Here is a 19,304-nt window from a genome sequence, read left to right on the forward strand (position 1 = left end):
GTTTTATCAAGGGCAGGGTCAATGCAGCTAGCTATCAGGAGATTTTGGAGCACTTCATGCTTCCATCTGCTGAAAAGCTTTATGGAGATGAAGATTTCATTTTTCAGCACGACCTGGCACCTGCTCACAGTGCCAAAACCACTAGTAAATGGTTTACTGACCATGGTATCACTGTGCTCAATTGGCCTGCCAACTCTCCTGACCTGAACCCCATAGAGAATCTGTGGGATATTGTGAAGAGAACGTTGAGAGACTCAAGACCCAACACTCTGGATGAGCTAAAGGCCGCTATCGAAGCATCCTGGGCCTCCATAAGACCTCAGCAGTGCCACAGGCTGATTGCCTCCATGCCACGCCGCATTGAAGCAGTCATTTCTGCAAAAGGATTCCCGACCAAGTATTGAGTGCATAACTGTACATGATTATTTGAAGGTTGACGTTTTTTGTATTAAAAACACTTTTCTTTTATTGGTCGGATGAAATATGCTAATTTTGTGAGATAGGAATTTTGGATTTTCATGAGCTGTATGCCAAAATCATCCGTATTAAGACAATAAAAGACCTGAAATATTTCAGTTAGTGTGCAATGAATCTAAAATATATGAATGTTAAATTTTCATCATGACATTATGGAAAATAATGAACTTTATCACAATATGCTAATATTTTGAGAAGGACCTGTATTTAGTCTTTTTTGTTTTAAGATTGCGTCCTAAATATTTTTAAACTTCTGAAATGATGAGATTTATGCATCTGTTAAGGAAGAAGCTGTGGTGATGAATTACTTTGTGCAGGTCTGGGAGAACTGGCGTCCAGTTTTGGGAAAATATCAGCAGTGAGGGACTGATTTAGTAAATGCACACCATGTAAAACTGCCTCCAGAGGACAATCCTATGAGCTCAAAGAGGAAATCTGGACATTTAGAAACGACTTGAACATATTTAGTTTGTCAAATTTAAGTTTTGGGGCCTTAAATCTTTTTTTCTGTGTCACCACGGGGGAACAAAAAGCTAAACTTCAACACAGACCCGGAACACTTCCAGGTGAGGACCTGGTTTAGGGTTGCCGTAATGAAACACACCCCCCCCACCCCCCGTCCCCCCCTCCCGGCAGGGACTGACCCGCTGTCCGGGGAGCGCTCGATTTCCCACACCTTGAATCCCACACGGGTGGAGTGTGGGTTCATGTGTTCAAGCCCCCCTTATTAGTTTCAGTCTTTGTCTCTCTGGAGAGTTTAAGAGTTCACTCTGGTCAAGCAAACACTGCATTTACAGTTAAAACATAATGACTACAGTCATCAGCATCAAGTTTTCTTTAGTTCTCAAGAATATTTGTTGATGCATCTGTGCTAAAGTAATCAGAAAGACTTCAGATTTTCCTGTCTTTTATTGAAAACAGTGTTTATGAAAAAAATGAAAATAGCGTTCCTCAGGGTTTCTGAAGATCTTTTAAAGGTTTTCTGGGTATCCTTAACAAAACCCCAGAAACTGGACTAATGAAGGTATAACTGGTGTAAAGCCGGCAAACTAGATGCTAAGGATGCTGTAAAGCATTTGAAAGAACACGTTTGAGTGAAAAATTAAGGTTTGAATCCTGAATCCTGATTGATGATGGGATTAAAGATGGTCGCTGTTGTTTGTATCAGTTTGCATCAGGGTGGCTCAGTTATTTGTTTTATTTTCTGGTGTTCCTGTCACATAAAAAACAGAAAAGGAGTTCCTTTAAGTGAGTGTGAGCGGTTCTGAGAGGCAGGAAGCGGGCCCAGCTGGTAGCAGCGTCTCCCTTGTGTAAACACCAAAACGCTCTGATAAACGGTTGGCTCTGATTAATTGGTGCCTCTCGGGGTTTGGGGGAAAACCCATGCACACGAGCAGCCAGTGATCAATTGTTTCCATGTGTGGAGTTTGGACCTGGAGATGGTGAACTCTGGGCGGCTGCATGCATGGGATGGATTAACCTGAACTCGGAAACTTTTTATCGCTCCGTTTCTTTCTGGCCTTTCATGTCGTCTGCAGACTCATGTTAGAAACATGAACTTGTGAAGCTGCTGCAGCTCTTTTTGTTCCTTGAATCTGGTCCTGAAATGTTTCAGTGTGTTTTTGTTTATTGTCAGGAAATGGTAAAACATGAAAGCAGGTTTGGTCTGAGGGGACACAGCCTTAGGAAGCAGCTAACCTTACATTTTTATTCGGTCCATTCAGCTTTGGGACACTCATGCATTACATCACTAATTGTTTTTGTTTGCTGTTTATAAGATCTGACTGATTAAATGTCGGACTACTAATCATTAGCTTGACCTTAAAATCAAATCATCAGATTTACCTCGATAAATCTGAGGAAACCTGAGATGCTTTTTTAGGTAGCAGGAAAACAAGCTTGACTTTATTTATTTTTTGTTTTTTCTTCAGCTGTTCTGTTGACACGAAAAAAAACAAAACTGTGTTTTAGGGCGTTTCTCCTACTTTTAACAACTGAAACTAAATAAGGAACAATAAATCGTCAGAACAGAATCAGCCAATTTTCCATTAATTGGCTCTGATTGGTGATCTGCAGGCCGATTACTGAAAAATCTGAGAATCAGATTTAAAGATTAGAGGCATGTTTTATTGAACAAATTGAGAAACTCTTGCATTTCCTTAATTTTCTGTTAGATTTAAAACTTCTACCTACAATTAAACACCTGCTGCAGACTTTTCTTTTTTGTGATATTCTCAGAATAAAATTGAAATCTGAATTAGCAGGTCAGACCTCAAAGGAAAACTGGAAAGTTTTATTTTTGCTGTTAAATCCCTGTTGAATAAGGACAATGGAAATTTGGACTAGCCCAAATTCACAGCAAACATCTGAAGCTAACTGTTGTTTTTGCTATCTGCATTAATAATGCTGTTGCCTGAGTGATGATTTTATCCATACACCCACTGGTGATGAAGTAGTTAGGACTGTTGCCCTGCAGCAAGTAGGTCTCTCGTTTGAATCCTGGCCTTGGGGTCTTTCTGCGTGGAGTTTGCATGTTCTCCCTTTGCATGCATGGCGTCTTTCAGGGTACTCCAGCTTTCTCCTACAGTCCAAAAACATGACTCTTAGGTTAATTGGTCATTCTAGATTGCCCTTAGGGGTGTGTGTATGCGTGTGTGTGTGTGGTTGTATGTCTTGTGTCCCAGTGTTGCTCTGTCATGGACTGCCGACCTGTCCAGGGTTTACCTCGCCTCTCCTCCGATGACCACTGGAGATAGGCACCAATCCCCCACGAACCTGGAAAACAGAATAGACAACAGATAGATGGATGGCCGAACAGACAGACACTCACTGGGTGATTTTGGGCCAAAGAAACCATTTCATATCTCTAATCTTTGTTTGTATACATTTCTACCACTATGGGGATCAATGAAGTTCTTAAACCTGATTTTAATGGCAGCAAAAAGAAAAGAAATTCTTGATATTTCATCAATGAAAAAGCGTCGTCTTATAAAGGTATGATGTGCTCACTGTTGCATTCTCAGTTTCTGCAGAGGATCACCATGCAACATCTATCACAATATCACCAGCTTGCTTTATAAATTCAGTTTCAAACAATAGTCAATATTTGTGAAGAACAATCTTGACCTGCTTTGTAATCTGAGATCAGCGTTTATAAATATCGCTGCCAACAAGAGCTACACGTCCCCGAAGAAACCACATTTATAGATTCAGCTGAAATCAGCAGTAGTGAGAACAGGAAACAAGAGATGGCGAGCTTCTTCCAGAGCTAATCTTCATTTTTTCTTTCTGCATCTGCTCCACTGGAGAGTATCTGATTTGTGTTCATTTTAAATGAATCAAAGCAAACAATGTTGAGCTTTGATAACGGCATCGGAAACCTCTTCCGTGTTCGTTTCTGCCACCAATATTTACACGTCTTTGACAGTAATCTAAGCCTGACAGAGCTGCACATTTGTTTAGATAATGATTTATTTAGTTCCTCCAATAAAAGTTTAAATAATCTTCTGTGACATTAAAGGCTGAACGCTTGTTTATCCTCCTCAGGTTCTTCCGTGGTGACTACACAGTGGAGGTGGCGATCAACGACTACCTGGACATCTACTGTCCTCACTACGAGGTGGCGGAGCCGGCCGAGCGCATGGAGCACTATGTTCTCTACATGGTCAACTACGACGGCTACATGAGCTGCAACCACTACAGGAACGGCTTCAAACGCTGGGAGTGCAACCGGCCACAGAGCCCGAACGGACCGCTCAAATTCTCCGAGAAGTTCCAGCTCTTCACGCCCTTCAGCCTGGGCTTTGAGTTCAGGCCGGGACATGAGTACTACTACATCTGTAAGTAATAAACACTCTGGAGTATTTCGTTATCAAGGGATCTCTGTGGATTATTTCCAGATACCAGTAAAAAGTCACAGATAAATCCGAGCACTCTGTTTTACTGCTCATCACTGGTTTGTAGGTATCCTGTGACAGCATAAACTAAGTACACGCCTTGATTCAGCAGCTTGTAGAACCACCTGTCGCAGAAGGAACTTTGTTCTGTCTGACTTTATAAATCTCTCATATGGTGGAGGACTTATCGTTTCTTTCCAAACATTTGTCTCTGCACAGCTTTCGTAATGCCCAGACATATCATTTTAATCTGGTTGAGTTCAGGACTTTGACTGGACCACTGGAATACCTTGTTTCTTTTCTTTTTCAGCAATTCTGTTGTAGATTTGCTGTAATGTTTGGGATCTATGTCCTGCTGTGGACCCAGTTTGGATCAAACTTCTCATATTGAACTGATGGTCTCAGGTTTGACTCTAGGGTACTTTGGTAAATAGGAGTTCATTGTTTACTCAACAACTTAAATATTATCATCAGGTCCTGTTGCTGTAAAACAAGCTCAAATCATCATCCCTCCACCACTGTGCTTGACAGATGGCTTTTGGTGTTTGTACTGAAGTGCCCTGTTTGGTTTTCTCCAAACATTCAATTCAATTCAGTTTTATTTATATAGCGCCAATTCACAACACATGTTGTTTTAAGGCACTTTACAACAGTCATTCCAATTAATCCTAACCATTGAACAGTGCAGTCAAAGTTAGTTATTTATTCAAATTGGATGAAAAGTTTTTCTATCTAAGGAAATCCAGCAGATTTCATCCAGTCAGTGACTTGCAGCTTTCACTCCTCCTGGATGAGCATGTAGAGACAGTGGACAGTCACTGGCGTTGACTTTGCAGCAATCCCTCATACTGAGCATGCATGTAGCGACAGTGGAGAGGAAAAACTCCCTTTTAACCTCCAGCAGAACCAGAACCAGGCTCAGTGTGAGCGGCCATCTGCCACGACCGACTGGAGGTTTGAGAGAACAGAGCAGAGACACAAAGAGAACAAAGAAGCACTGATCCAGGAGTCCTTTCTATGGGAAGGAAATGTAAATGTTAATGGATGTAGCTCCTTTAGTCGTTTCACCTAGAAAGAAAGAACAGATAAACTCTGAGCCAGTTTTCAAGGTTAGAGTCTGAAAGAGAGCACATAGAGTTAGTCACAGTAGAAGCTCAGTCAGTAGCCATGTCTAGGAGAGAGAAAGGGTTAAACACTAAAAGACAGGGCTATGTGGGTCATCGGTAGAGGGTGAGCATTAAGTTGTTGCCAGCAGAAGCTCGGACGATTCCCCTCTCCAGAAAAGTGTCACAGGTAGACACAGAGTCAGGCCAGGTGTAGCTTCTAGGAAGAGAAAAGAGAGAACAAAGTTAAAAGCTGAAATAACAGCAAATAATGCAAACTTGGAGAGTAGTGTGAGAATGTAGCGAAGAGGGTGAAAGTGGTCATTATCTCCTCCAGCAGCCTAAGCCTATAGCAGCATAACTACACAGATAGTTTCAGTTCAGATTATTTAGTTAAACGGCGCTTATTTACAACAATGTCGTCAAAAGGAACCCGACAAAGGGACCCACTGATGGTCATTGTTATACTAAAAACCACAAGGATTGGGATACCTCTCTCTGTCAGACTGATTATGACCATTGGAAAAGAGAATGGGTCATACAGGTAGCAGAAATGGAGGGTGTGTTTGCACCTCAACCATAACTGAGCCGTTTTAGGCTAAACCTGACTCCCCCTTACTCCATCCAACAGGGAGGGAGGAAGACTCTCTCCCTGATAAACTAAGCCACTCTAACTATAAGCTTTATCAAAAAGGAAAGTTTTAAGCCTAGCCTTAAAAGTAGACAGGGTGTCTGCCTCACGGACTAAAACTGGGAGCTGGTTCCACAGGAGAGGAGCCTGATAACTAAAGGATCTGCCTCCCATTCTACTTCTAGAGACTCTAGGAACCACCAGTAAACCTGCAGTCTGAGAACGAAGTGCTCTGTTAGGAACATATGGACCAATCAGATCTCTGATGTATGATGGAGCTAGATCATTAAGGGCTTTATATGTGAGGAGAATTTTAAATTATATTCTGGATTTAACAGGGAGCCAATGAAGGGAAGCTAAAATAGGAGAAATACGATCTATCTTTTTAATTTTCATAAGAACTCTTGCTGCAGCATTTTGAATCAGCTGAAGGCTTTTAACTGCATTTTGTGGACATCCTGATAGTAACAAATTATAATAGTCCAGCCTTGAAATAACAAATGCATGAACTAGTTTTTCAGCGTCACTCCTGGACAGGATATTTCTAATTTTGGCAATGTTCTGGAGGTGAAAGAAGGAAATCCTAGAAACCTGTTTAATATGGGATTTAAATGACAAGTCCTGGTCAAAAATAACTCCAAGGTTTTTTACTTTATTACCGGAGGTCAATTTAATGCCATCCAGGTTAAGTGATTGACTAAGCAGTTTCTTTTTTAAAGACTCCGGTCCAAAGACGACAACTTCTTTCTTGTCTGAATTTAGAAGCAGAAAATTTAAAGTCATCCAAGTTTTTATATCTTCAAGACATGCTTGTAGTCTATCTAACTGGTTGGGCTCAGCAGGATTTATGGATAAGTAAAGCTGAGTATCATCAGCATAACAGTGAAAATTTATCCTATGCTGCCTGATAATTTGACCTATTGGAAGCATATATATAGTAAAGAGAATTGGCCCAAGTACTGAACCCTGTAGTACTCCACAATTAACCCTGGAGTTTAAAGATGATTTATCATTTACATAAACAAACTGGAGTCTGTTTAGATTAGATTTAAACCAGCCTAGCGCTGTTCCCCTGATCCCTACAGCATATTCCAGCCTTTTTAAGAGAATATTATGGTTGACTGGATCAAATGCAGCACTGAGATCTAACAGAACCAGAACAGACACAAGTCCATTATCTGAGGCCATAAGAATATCATTAGTGACTTTCAGCAGAGTTGTTTCAGTGCTATGATGAGCTCTGAAACATGACTGAAACTCTTCAAACTGGTCATTGCTGTATAAATGTTCACACATTTGATTAGCAACTATTTTCTCAAGAAGTTTAGATAAGAATGGAAGATTGGATATAGGTCTGTAATTTTTAAAGTCATCTCGATCAAGTGAAGGTTTCTTAAGTAAAGGTTTAATTACAGCTACCTTAAAAGCCTGTGGTACATATTCATTTACTAAAGATAGATTAATCATATCTAAAATGGGGCTGGTAATCAGAGGGAATACTTCCTTAAATAATTTGGTCGGGATTGGGTCTAACATACAAGTTGAAGGTTTAGATGAAGCTAATATTTTGATAACTCAGGAAGCTCCACAGGATCAAAACAGTCCAAACACAAATCAGGTTCTGCAGTTATTTCCAATGTTGTCTCACTTGCTGAGGATGAAGTAATCATCTTCGGGAGTATATCAAAGATTTTCTTTTTAATAGAATCAATTTTATTTAAGAAGAATCCCATAAAGTCATGACTGCTGAGAGCTAAGGGAATGGATGGCTCAACAGAGCTATGACTCTGTGTAAGTTTAGCAACTGTACTAAAGAGAAACCTAGGATTATTCTTGTTCTCTTCTATTAATGATGAGAAATAAGCTGTTGTAGCTAGGCGAAGTGTCTTTTTATACAACAGTAGGCTATTTTTCCAGAGTAGGAATCCTCTAGGTGTGTAGAGCGCCATTTTCTCTCCAATTTTCTAACATTGTGCTTTAAAGTATGCAGCTCTAAATTAAACCAAGGAGCCTGCCTCCTATGAATAATTACCTTATTTTTCAAGGGGGCTGCATTGTCTAATGCACCACGCAATGATGAAGAAACACTATGAACAAAAGAATCAATTTGTGAAGGGTCAGAAACAAAATTATTGCCCTCCACTGTACGTTTCAGTGGTAATGAGGAAATTAAAAGTGGAACAGATTCTTTAAAGGTTGTTACAGCATTGTCTGATAATAATCTACTATAATGAAATTTTCTTTCAGGTGTGCAGTACTCGGTTAAATTAAACTCAAAGGTTATTAAAAAATGGTCAGACAAGACAGGGTTGTGAGAAAATATTGTTATGTCTTTACACTCAATGCCATATGTCAGCACAAGGTCCAGAGAATGAAGACAAAGGTGGGTAGGTTTGTTAATGTTTTGAGCAAAGCCAATTGAGTCTAAGATAGCATTAAACGCTATATTTAGCTATCACTTTCAGCGTCAACATGAATGTTAAAATCCCCCACTATAATAACCTTATCTGTATTTAACACTAAATCAGATAAAAGGTCTGAAAACTGATCTACAAATTGAGAATAAGGGCCTGGTGGATGGTACAAAACAACTAACAGAAGTGGTTTTAGTGCTTTCCAATTTGGATGAGGAAAACTAAGGATTAAATATTCAAAAGAGTTGTAGCTATTGATTGGTCTGGGACTAATCAATAAATTGGACTGAAAGATGGTTGCTATTCCTCCTTCTCGCCCAGTATTTTGAGGAATGTGAAAATTTAAATAATTAGTAGGAGTTGACTCATTTATAGTAACACAATCCTCTTGCTGCAGCCAGGTTTCTGTGAGGCAAAATAAATCAATCTGATTGTCACAAATCAGGTCACTAACTAGGAAAGTCTTTGAAGAGAGAGATTTTATGTTCAGTAAGCCACATTTTATTGTTTTATTTTTCTTTTCGGTCTGAGTTGTTTATTTTTATGAGATTTTCCTGATTTCCTCCTTTAACATTATTTTTTAATCTATTAAATTTTGGCCGTGGGCAAGACACTGTCTTAATAGGGTAATGGGTGGGTAGCAGTACAGAAGCTGCAGAGAGGAGTATTAAACTACGACCCTGCTTCCTGGTCTGAACCCTGGGTTGTCAGAGTTTTGGAGAACTAATAAATTCGGCCAGATTCCTAGAAAGAAGAGCTGCTCCATCCAAAGTGGGATGGATGCCGTCTCTCCGGATCAGACCAGGTTTTCCCCAAAATGTTCGACAGTTATCAATGTAACATAGAGCCAAACTCTTCTTTGGTAGTTTTGTGGTTAATTCAGAGGGTATTTTCCAAACCTGAGCCGAGACAACTGGTATTCTCCTAGCTTTTCTTCAAAACAAACCCGTTCTCTTTCTGTTTGTCATATCCTATGTTAACTGAGATGGAGCTATCTGAGCCTAGAGCACCTCAGAGAGTAAAAACTCCTGGGAAGATCTGGAGGAGCTGTCTCATACATTTTCAACTTCTAAATAATGTCCTTTAAACTGTCTTGACCCTTTGCAGATTGATGGGCAGTAGCAGTTGCTTTTCTGAGGTTACTGCTGATGTCTTCCCTTCTTGGCATTGTATTAACACACCTTGATGCTCCAGAGCACCAAACTCCCAAAATCCATGCTTTTATTGAGGGTCTCATGCTGATGACCAGGTAACTAATGCATTTGATCATCAGCACCTGACTTCTACTTCCCTTTTAAAATCATGTGGAAGCAGCAAGGGTGTACTTAGTTTTTCCACACCCACAGTTTTTGTATTTTGCCTTCATCTTTGATAAATGATGGCATAGAATCTGTTGTGCATTTGTGTAAGGATTTAAATAATTTTATGACCTGGTACAGGCCAGATCATGTTTGTCCCTAGAATTCAAAGAGGGTGTACTTTCTTTTTACCTTGGGTATAAATCAGATTTATCAGGTTACAATTAATCTATTAGAAATGACAGCTTTAAATAGTTTTCCACGTTTCGGTATCCTTGTTAGAACCTCATGTTTTCTGGTCTGAAATGTCTGATGTTTATAGATAAATGAAGACATGAAGTTTCACAGGGGATTCATCATTTGTTGATGAATGGGTTAAAACTAGACGGAAATTTGAGTTTGCATGTTCAAAAGTAGGTGTACTTTACGAACGTGTCATAATTCAATTTGGTGGTGGACCAGAGGTGCAGGACGAGCAGAAACAGCTGGTGAGATGATCACTCTTCAATGAGGTGAGCCAACTTACAGCTCCGGTGCAGGCTCAACAGGAGATCCAGGTAATGAAAATCCAGGTTCATGAAAACGTCCTGGTTTCTGGATCGCTGCACAAACTTCAACAAAGCTAAGCAAGACAGGCTAAATAAGACTGACAACACTGCATGGAACAAAGGACAAAGACTAACTTAAATACAGACAAAGGTGGACATGAAACAATAGGGCAGGTAATCAGGGAAAACGGACACAGGTGTGGATCAGGCGTGCGGGAAGACAGAGGGGCAGGTGAACCTTATTAGGGAGGGACAAGAACATGAGGAGCCAGACCAGACAAACTGTAAACAAACCCAAGGAAACCAGAGCACAGATCTGAGAATAAAACTAATAGAACAGAACCTAGAACAACTAACAAATAAGGTACCAGAAACAAGAACTGAAGAAATAAGTCACACTAGTAACAGAAAACACCTGACTGAATGTTAACAAATGCCAAACCAAAAACACACACCGTGACAGAATGGTACATTAAGGTTTACTATGGTAAGCAAGAGAGAAGGTTCCAGTTGAACAACTGTTGGCTAATTATTCAAAAATAAAATTTTAATATTTCTCGTCTAAAATGACCTGATTTCTGGAACCACTCATCTGATCATGCAGTCTAAACCCAACATCAAGTGCTCGGCAGGTTTACCAACACAGGTCCGACAACATGCAGTTAAAACGGGTCCAAAGCCCACAAACACACAAGCTGCTGGCATTTTGTTCTGTCTGGACGTAATTTGTCCTCCAAGCTGGAAAACATTTCCTAAATTGTGGCTCGTTTGGACTGAAAGGCCTCCAGCAGAGACAGAGACGCGGTTTGTTTTAAATGACACTTAATGACTGTGTGTGTGTGTGTGTGTGTAATGAATGCAGCAGGTTCAGAGCAGAAACATGAATAAAACATTCTCTGTGGGTCAGAGTCAAACAGCAGAACAAAGAATCTGAAACTGGAGATTTAATTCAAAAGCTTTTTATAAAATTCATTTTATTCAGCTGGATTAAGTTTGGCTCAGCCGTTGGCAAACCTCATTATGCCAACTTGCAAGTAAGCTGAGAGGCAGAAGTAGCTGGTATGAATGTTAGAGTATATAGACATGCGTTTAAATAGTTAAGACTAAGAAACCAATTTCCCAACACAGTGGTGGAGGGTTGATGAGCTGGGCTTTGTTTGCATTCAAATGGACCCAGGCTCCTTCCTGTCATCATGTGGACCTTGAACTTCTCTGTCTAACAAAGTAGAGTTAAATGTGAGTCCAACAGCTAAACAGGGTTCCTGTGCAATCTGGAAAAAGAAAATAAGAGAATGGAAAAAACATCGAATTTCTAGACTTCATCCTGTGGTCTCTGTGTTGTCCTTCCTTCCTCCCAGCCTGGTATGTGCTTCATTCTTTCCTTCCTTATTGCTTGTGTATTTGTTTCCTTCCTTCCTTCCTTGTGTCGTGTCCTCCTTCGTTGTGTGCTTCCTTCCTGTCTATCCCTGTTTTATTACACATTTAAACTCTGCCATAATCTGCCATAAATTCATGATGAACTTTAGTGTTTTTATGTTTGAACATCAACAAAAAGGACGGAGAACTCTGGAATGTGCAGTCTGGAACAGGACAATGATCCCAAACAGCAGCATATCTAAAAGAAAATGGCTGAAAGAGAAAAGAATCAAGATGTTGTGATGGCCCAGTCAAAGTCCAGACCTCAACCTGATTGCCTGAGTGGGTAAAAATATCTTTCCAATAAAATGAGAGATGAATGAAGTCAAATAAAGGCTGAGCTTCACCACAGGGTGTTTCTGGATCATTGGGTGAACCCTTAAGACTTTCTAAGATCTGGAGGAAAACCTAAAACTAGGAGGTTGCATTTAGTGTTTGACCCATGTGCACGTGTAATGTCTGTTATTTTCATGGATTAGATATCTTTTCATTTAATGTACAGATCGTAATGGTCCTTGGTTGGGAAAAAATAAACTGGTTTTCTTTGTCTTTCACCTGCAGCGTCCCCACATCCTAACCTGGCTGGGAAACCCTGCCTGAAGCTCAAAATCTACGTCAAACCAAGCAGTGAGTCACTATTGTTTGCTAATGTATCTGTGACTGCAGCTCAAATATTTCATAAGTAAAACAGTCACAGAGGTAAGGTTGTTGGTTTGATGTCTGCAATATTTACTGTTGCAGTCACATAAATGATAAGAGGCTAATGAATGGAATCCTTAATTTTGCATAAATTACTTTTGGACAAATTGACCTGATTGAATTGCTAAATAACTGCTCTTAAGTTTTGCACACAATTATTAGCTGCATTTCAGCCAAACTGCTGATCTTTCTAAAGATTTGCTGCAGAGTTAAAACTCAAACTGATGTCAAATGTCCAGGAAAACTAGCAATGAGTAAAACCCACTTATTATTATTGCACTTTATGCCAAAGACCCTTTAATTTGTGACGGTAAAGTGGAATGAAAACAATTTCCTAAGAAATTTTTACCTAAACTTGATGAACTTAGAAAACCTAAAGCTGTTTTCCAAATATCAATTTTCAGGTTTTCATGTTTTACAGAATAAATCCTCTATGTAACCTTTAATGTTATCTAATCCTGTCAATAGAAAATAATCTTTACTGGGATTAATTTAATGTTTTTGTAAAGATTTTTAAAATCCTTCAGTCAGTTATCCATAAGCATCTTTGCTATAAAATAATAGTAAACATATCACATGAACATTAAGAAATTGTTTTTATAAAATAAAAACTCTTCAGATTTCTCACTTTTACATGATCCACAGTAGCTTTGACGGGAATGAACAGTGTGTCCCCCTGAAGCAGGAGTCTCTGCTGGGTTTTACACAGCTGGTATTTTAGTCCAACAACAGTTAAAGCTTTGCGTGTTTCAGGTTATTTCTGACTTGGCTCACAGAGCTGCAGAAAGTAATCAGTAAACATACATCTTGCTGTGCTGAGGATCTTTGCTATGGGAGGAGCCTTCAGTACGACGGAGTATTAAGGCCAGGCCACAAGATTTTATTTTTTGGAAGTTACCAGAAAACCATCTAAATATTACAATAATAAAGTCTAAATTTTTATGAGAAAAAGCGCCGTTTTCCATGCGTTAAAATGAGGAATGTTTGAAACGATTGTGCATATGACTGTTTGTTTCAAAGAACGAACCACACAGATTTGGAGGAAATTGCTTGTTTTGTGGAAGAGGAGCCATCATTACCTTCTCCTTGTAATTGAAAAAAAATTCTCTTAGCCTGGCACTAATACGCCGTCGTACTACAGAGATCACAGGAAGTCACTGGCTCTCTTTGCGTCAAAACGCTCTGGTTGATAATTTTGTTCTTTATAGGTTTTCTTTGTGGTTCCAGCTATTCCTCTGTGAAGAAAACTTACCAGTAGAGCTGTTTTCCTCCTTCATAAACTAATCCCAGATTCCACCAAATCCGTACTGAAACGCTGTTTTTGGTGGTGATGATCTGACCAGGAAGAGGAGCACAGTTAAAAAAAGGTTTCTTTCTAGTGAGGAATAAATTAGAAGACATCAACATTTATTCCCACTTAAGATGACTAAATTTCCCTACATTCATGTCAAAGCAGGAACACACTGCAAAACCGTTACTCCACATTTTTAAAATGTTTTTCACTGTTCAAACCTCACATTTAGTTTGGGTGTTTCCGACTGCTGAATTGAGAGTGAACATCATGGGGCTGATGGAGCCGTCTGAGGCCTTCAGAAAGAGGATTGTAGCAGCTTATGGGTCTGCTGACAGGTGTAAAGATGTCTCCAAAGAACTTGAAATCAGTCGTTTCAGTGTAGAAAACTTTAGGAGCTGAACAATCGCTCCAGCAAGTTCACACTGACAGCAGATAGCAATAAGTCCCCTAAAGTGTCATCAATGGCCCTACAGGTGGCTCCAGCTACTGTTGATATGAAAGTGCATGGGAGGTGTGCAAAAAGGGAACCTTTGCTCTCTAAGGAAAACACGAAGGCCCAATTAAGGATCCCACCAAGAAAGCAGACAAAGATCAGGACTTCTAGAATAACCTTGTTTGGACAGATGAGTATAAATCAGGGGAGCCCAAGTCTAGTCCTCGAGAAATTCTGTCCTGCGGCATTTAGATGCATTCCTTCAACACACCTGAATTCCCTCATCGGTCTTTCAGCTCTGCAGATGCCCTGTAATGAGCCAGTCATTTGAATTAGGTGTGTTGGAGAAGGGATGCACCTAAACGTTGCAGAATGGTAGCTGGAGAACTGGACCTGGGCACCCCTGGTCTGAAATGTAATTATTTGGAGACCAGAACAGAGGAAATGTTTGGTAAAAACCATACATAGAACTGCTGGAAAAGAATGGAAGTGTCATGGTTCAGGGATGCTTTGCTGCAGCAGGACCAGCCCAACTCACCATCATGGACTCAACCATGAATTCTACCGTGTTTCGGGGAGAGGTTGTGGAAAATGTAGGAGAATCTGTAAAATTTAAACTGAAGCAGAACTGGATCAGGCTACATGAAATGACCAACAATATCTCAGTAAATCCACCAAGGACTGAGTTAAGAAATGGAAAGTCCTGGACCACATCTTGATCTGCTTGAGATGCTGTGGGATGACTTGAAATGGGCCAAACGTGGAAGAACCTCTCAACCATCCCACAGATGAAAGTGAGGAGTGGGACAAACTTTTCCCAGACCAATCCCGGAAACTGGTGAATGTCTACAGGAAGCATCGTACAGACGGGGGTAGGACTGGCTATTCGGGGATAGGGTGTCCTAACTTACCTCAGGTAGAATACATAGTAGTCACATCAAGATTCATATATTGAAGAAATCCCACATTAAATTAAACTTTAATTTCCATTTGACTCATGTTAAGTCAGATACCTCCAATCTGCAGCCACCCTGTGAAGAGCCATCATGCTCCTCAGATCTTCTAATTAATCCCTCCTCCTTCATGTAAAGCTGTAAATGTCAGTTTTTGAAGTCGGGAACATGTGAAGACTCGCAGCTGTCACAGTGAAGGCGTTAAACACTTCCTCCTCACAGTTTCAAAGCAGTTTAGGAGATTTTAACTGTCACTGCAGAAAACAGCATTAACACATTTACACCATCGCTGGCTGGAAATCCGGCATCTCCTCCAACATACAACATATCAGCGTTCATCATCTCCACCGCCGCTGGAAGTTGATTTGTCAGATAGACGGGGGGGGGGAGATTTGCAGAGTAAATGTTGTTTACTGCTGAGCGGGAAGAAAAGGTGTTCATTAGATGAGGTGGATCGTCTTTGCGTGCACTGATTGCTCCGAAACAGTCGAGCTGTGAAAGAAAACAGAATCTGAATATTTAAAGGAGCAAACAAACCATTTCTCACTGCAGTATTTAAACTACATCAGTAATGTGGTCCTTTTCACAATAAAATGCCACTGGGAAAACGGTAAATCTGTTAAAATACTTTACTAAGAAATATCAGCATTCATTAAAGACGATTAGGAAGTACGGTCCTGCTCTGCAAACACAAGCTAATAAATCAAACTATCCTGTTTCCAACCTTGTTTTCCATGGTTTTTTTATGTGTAAATAAGTGCTTTGGTAAGTATCTTTATGAGATACTTAAAAACACATCAAACCTTTTCTTCCACAATTAACTCGAATGCCTCCTATGATATTTTACAGTATTTCTAATAGTCGACAGATGTTGGTGGCAACCCATTCTGCACATTAAAGCAAATCAATTTTGTAATAAAGGAGAATGACAGAAGAATTATTGGACACATGAGGAAAAATGACAAAAAGCCAAGAAAACATCAGAAATCTGCTAGTATTTAGAAACCAGTCCTGCTTTCGGTGTACTTTAATGTCTGATCGTTTGGTCCTATTTATGTTCTATACAGTTTTTGGATCGACATTTTATAAGAAGCATCTTACAGTGAGTAAATGCAAAGAGCTCTTTCATGATCAATGTGCACATTTTGGACAGTTTGTTTTGGAGAGGAGTGGAACAAGCCACTTCCTTTTCCAATTCCTTTTCCCGTTAACAATAATCAGGTTTGAGGCAGGGAGGCTCTTACCAGGTTGCTCAGACTCTTCTTTTGTCGATGTCCTCGGAAGAAATCCCATCAAACTCGTCGTCGATTGTTGAAGAAATCATTTTTACCAAGACAGAGACCGATGATTGTCAGTCAGAATCAGCTTTATTAATATCTTGCAAGAAAGAAGGATTTTTTACAGCATGTGTTCAGGAGTGCTGCCAAATCATTCTGAGTAGACAAAGCAAAGGTTCTCCTTCTAACAGCTACAGCAGCTTTCAAGGTGATTCTCATGGGACCCAGCCTCACAGCGGAGGGAGACAAGGTGAAACCTGTTGTAATTCTCTCCTGGACGTGTTGACAATGGAAACTGAACCTTACACAGTGTGGCGTACATGTTATCTCTTATACAGGTCCTTCTCAAAATATTAGCATATTGTGATAAAGTTCATTATTTTCCATAATGTCATGATGAAAATTTAACATTCATATATTTTAGATTCATTGCACACTAACTGAAATATTTCAGGTCTTTTATTGTCTTAATACGGATGATTGTGGCATACAGCTCATGAAAACCCAAAATTCCTATCTCACAAAATTAGCAAATTTCATCCGACCAATAAAAGAAAAGTGTTTTTAATACAAAAAACGTCAACCTTCAAATAATCATGTACAGTTATGCACTCAATACTTGGTCGGGAATCCTTTTGCAGAAATGACTGCTTCAATGCGGCGTGGCATGGAGGCAATCAGCCTGTGGCACTGCTGAGGTCTTATGGAGGCCCAGGATGCTTCGATAGCGGCCTTTAGCTCATCCAGAGTGTTGGGTCTTGAGTCTCTCAACGTTCTCTTCACAATATCCCACAGATTCTCTATGGGGTTCAGGTCAGGAGAGTTGGCAGGACAATTGAGCACAGTGATACCATAGGTCAGTAAACCATTTACCAGTGGTTTTGGCACTGTGAGCAGGTGCCAGGTCGTGCTGAAAAATGAAATCTTCATCTCCATAAAGCTTTTCAGCAGATGGAAGCATGAAGTGCTCCAATATCTCCTGATAGCTAGCTGCATTGACCCTGCCCTTGATAAAACACAGTGGACCAACACCAGCAGCTGACACGGCACCCCAGACCATCACTGACTGTGGGTTCTTGACACTGGACTTCTGGCATTTTGGCATTTCCTTCTCCCCAGTCTTCCTCCAGACTCTGGCACCTTGATTTCTGAATGACATGCAGAATTTGCTTTCATCCGAAAAAAATACTTTGGACCACTGAGCAACAGTCCAGTGCTGCTTCTCTGTAGCCCAGGTCAGGCGCTTCTGCCGCTGTTCTGGTTCAAAAGTGGCTTGACCTGGGGAATGCGGCACCTGTAGCCCATTTCCTGCACACGCCTGTGCACGGTGGCTCTGGATGTTTCTACTCCAGACTCAGTCCACTGCTTCCGCAGGTCCCCCAAGGTCTGGAATCGGCCCTTCTCCACAATCTTCCTCAGGGTCCGGTCACCTCTTCTCGTTGTGCAGCGTTTTCTGCCACACTTTTTCCTTCCCACAGACTTCCCACTGAGGTGCCTTGATACAGCACTCTGGGAACAGCCTATTCGTTCAGAAATGTCTTTCTGTGTCTTACCCTCTTGCTTGAGGGTGTCAATAGTGGCCTTCTGGACAGCAGTCAGGTCGGCAGTCTTACCCATGATTGGGGTTTTGAGTGATGAACCAGGCTGGGAGTTTTAAAGGCCTCAGGAATCTTTTGCAGGTGTTTAGAGTTAACTCGTTGATTCAGATGATTAGGTTCATAGCTCGTTTAGAGACCCTTTTAATGATATGCTAATTTTGTGAGATAGGAATTTTGGGTTTTCATGAGCTGTATGCCAAAATCATCCGTATTAAGACAATAAAAGACCTGAAATATTTCAGTTAGTGTGCAATGAATCTAAAATATATGAATGTTAAATTTTCATCATGACATTATGGAAAATAATGAACTTTATCACAATATGCTAATATTTTGAGAAGGACCTGTAAGTGCTCTGGGGAAGGCTGAGAAGACATCTCTCCAAGACTAAACAGAACCATCTGTCCTGACCCTCGTCATAGATCAAGTCTGTAACAGAACACAGAAGGGGTTTGAACACTTTTATCAGGTCCTGCAGAGTAGAAAGTAGAGAACAAGGCAAGACACTAAAATTTTCTTTTACAGCGTTAAACGGGAAAACTAAACAGAAGAGGTGGTCTCAGATTTCATCTTTCTAACACTTACTCTGGCGCTCTGACTTGTCTCCCCAGACAGTTTCACACCAATTCACACATTGAGACGTGACCTAAATGACCCACATGGCGTTGTTAGGACCATGTTTTTTATTGTTGAGCAACAACAGCCCAAACATTGAGCTAAAGGGTAGGACTCATGACTCACTGGACCTTAATGGCCCCATTAGTGACCTTAATGACCCTATTAGTGTGATTTTTCTGACTATGTCTTATGAGCCTGTTACTTCCTACCATGTTCTGAACTGAAGAAGTCTTTTGGATGAGAAGTGAACAGCCTCCAACAAGCGATGACTGAGAATCCACACCAGCATATGTTGAAGCCTGTTTACATTTGCTATGGTACAGGAGTCTGAAACTCCATTCCTCGAGTGTCCTGCAACATTTGGATGCATCCCTGCTCCAACACATCTGAATCAAATGAATATTTAATAATCAAAACTTCCTAACATGCCAAGGAGGCCATTTGGCCTTTAGATTTAGGTCAAATGGAACCAACACTGAACTCTTTGGATTGCTAGATGCTGTGTCTGGAGAATCAGTAGCCCTCCACATCACCCAACAGTAAGGTTTGGAGGTGGGAACATCACAACGTGGGGCTGTTTTTCAGCGGATGCTAAAAAAAACATGGAGAAGAAGATAATCTGAAGATCAAACTAGAGCAGGTCAATGAC

General features: G+C 40.4%; 1 protein-coding gene across 1 annotated transcript in view; it reads left to right on the plus strand.

The window, feature by feature from the left end:
* Positions 1-19,304, plus strand: part of LOC124873943 (ephrin-A2-like) — a 147,378-nt gene that overhangs the window by 122,311 nt on the left and 5,763 nt on the right. Inside the window, exons 2-3 of the mRNA XM_047375020.1 lie at positions 4,024-4,316; positions 12,345-12,410. Coding sequence (XP_047230976.1) covers positions 4,024-4,316; positions 12,345-12,410 — 359 coding nt within the window. The remainder of the gene's footprint in view (positions 1-4,023; positions 4,317-12,344; positions 12,411-19,304) is intronic.

This window comes from Girardinichthys multiradiatus, chromosome 9 (assembly GCF_021462225.1).
Source record: "Girardinichthys multiradiatus isolate DD_20200921_A chromosome 9, DD_fGirMul_XY1, whole genome shotgun sequence".
NCBI classification, from domain to species: domain Eukaryota; kingdom Metazoa; phylum Chordata; class Actinopteri; order Cyprinodontiformes; family Goodeidae; genus Girardinichthys; species Girardinichthys multiradiatus.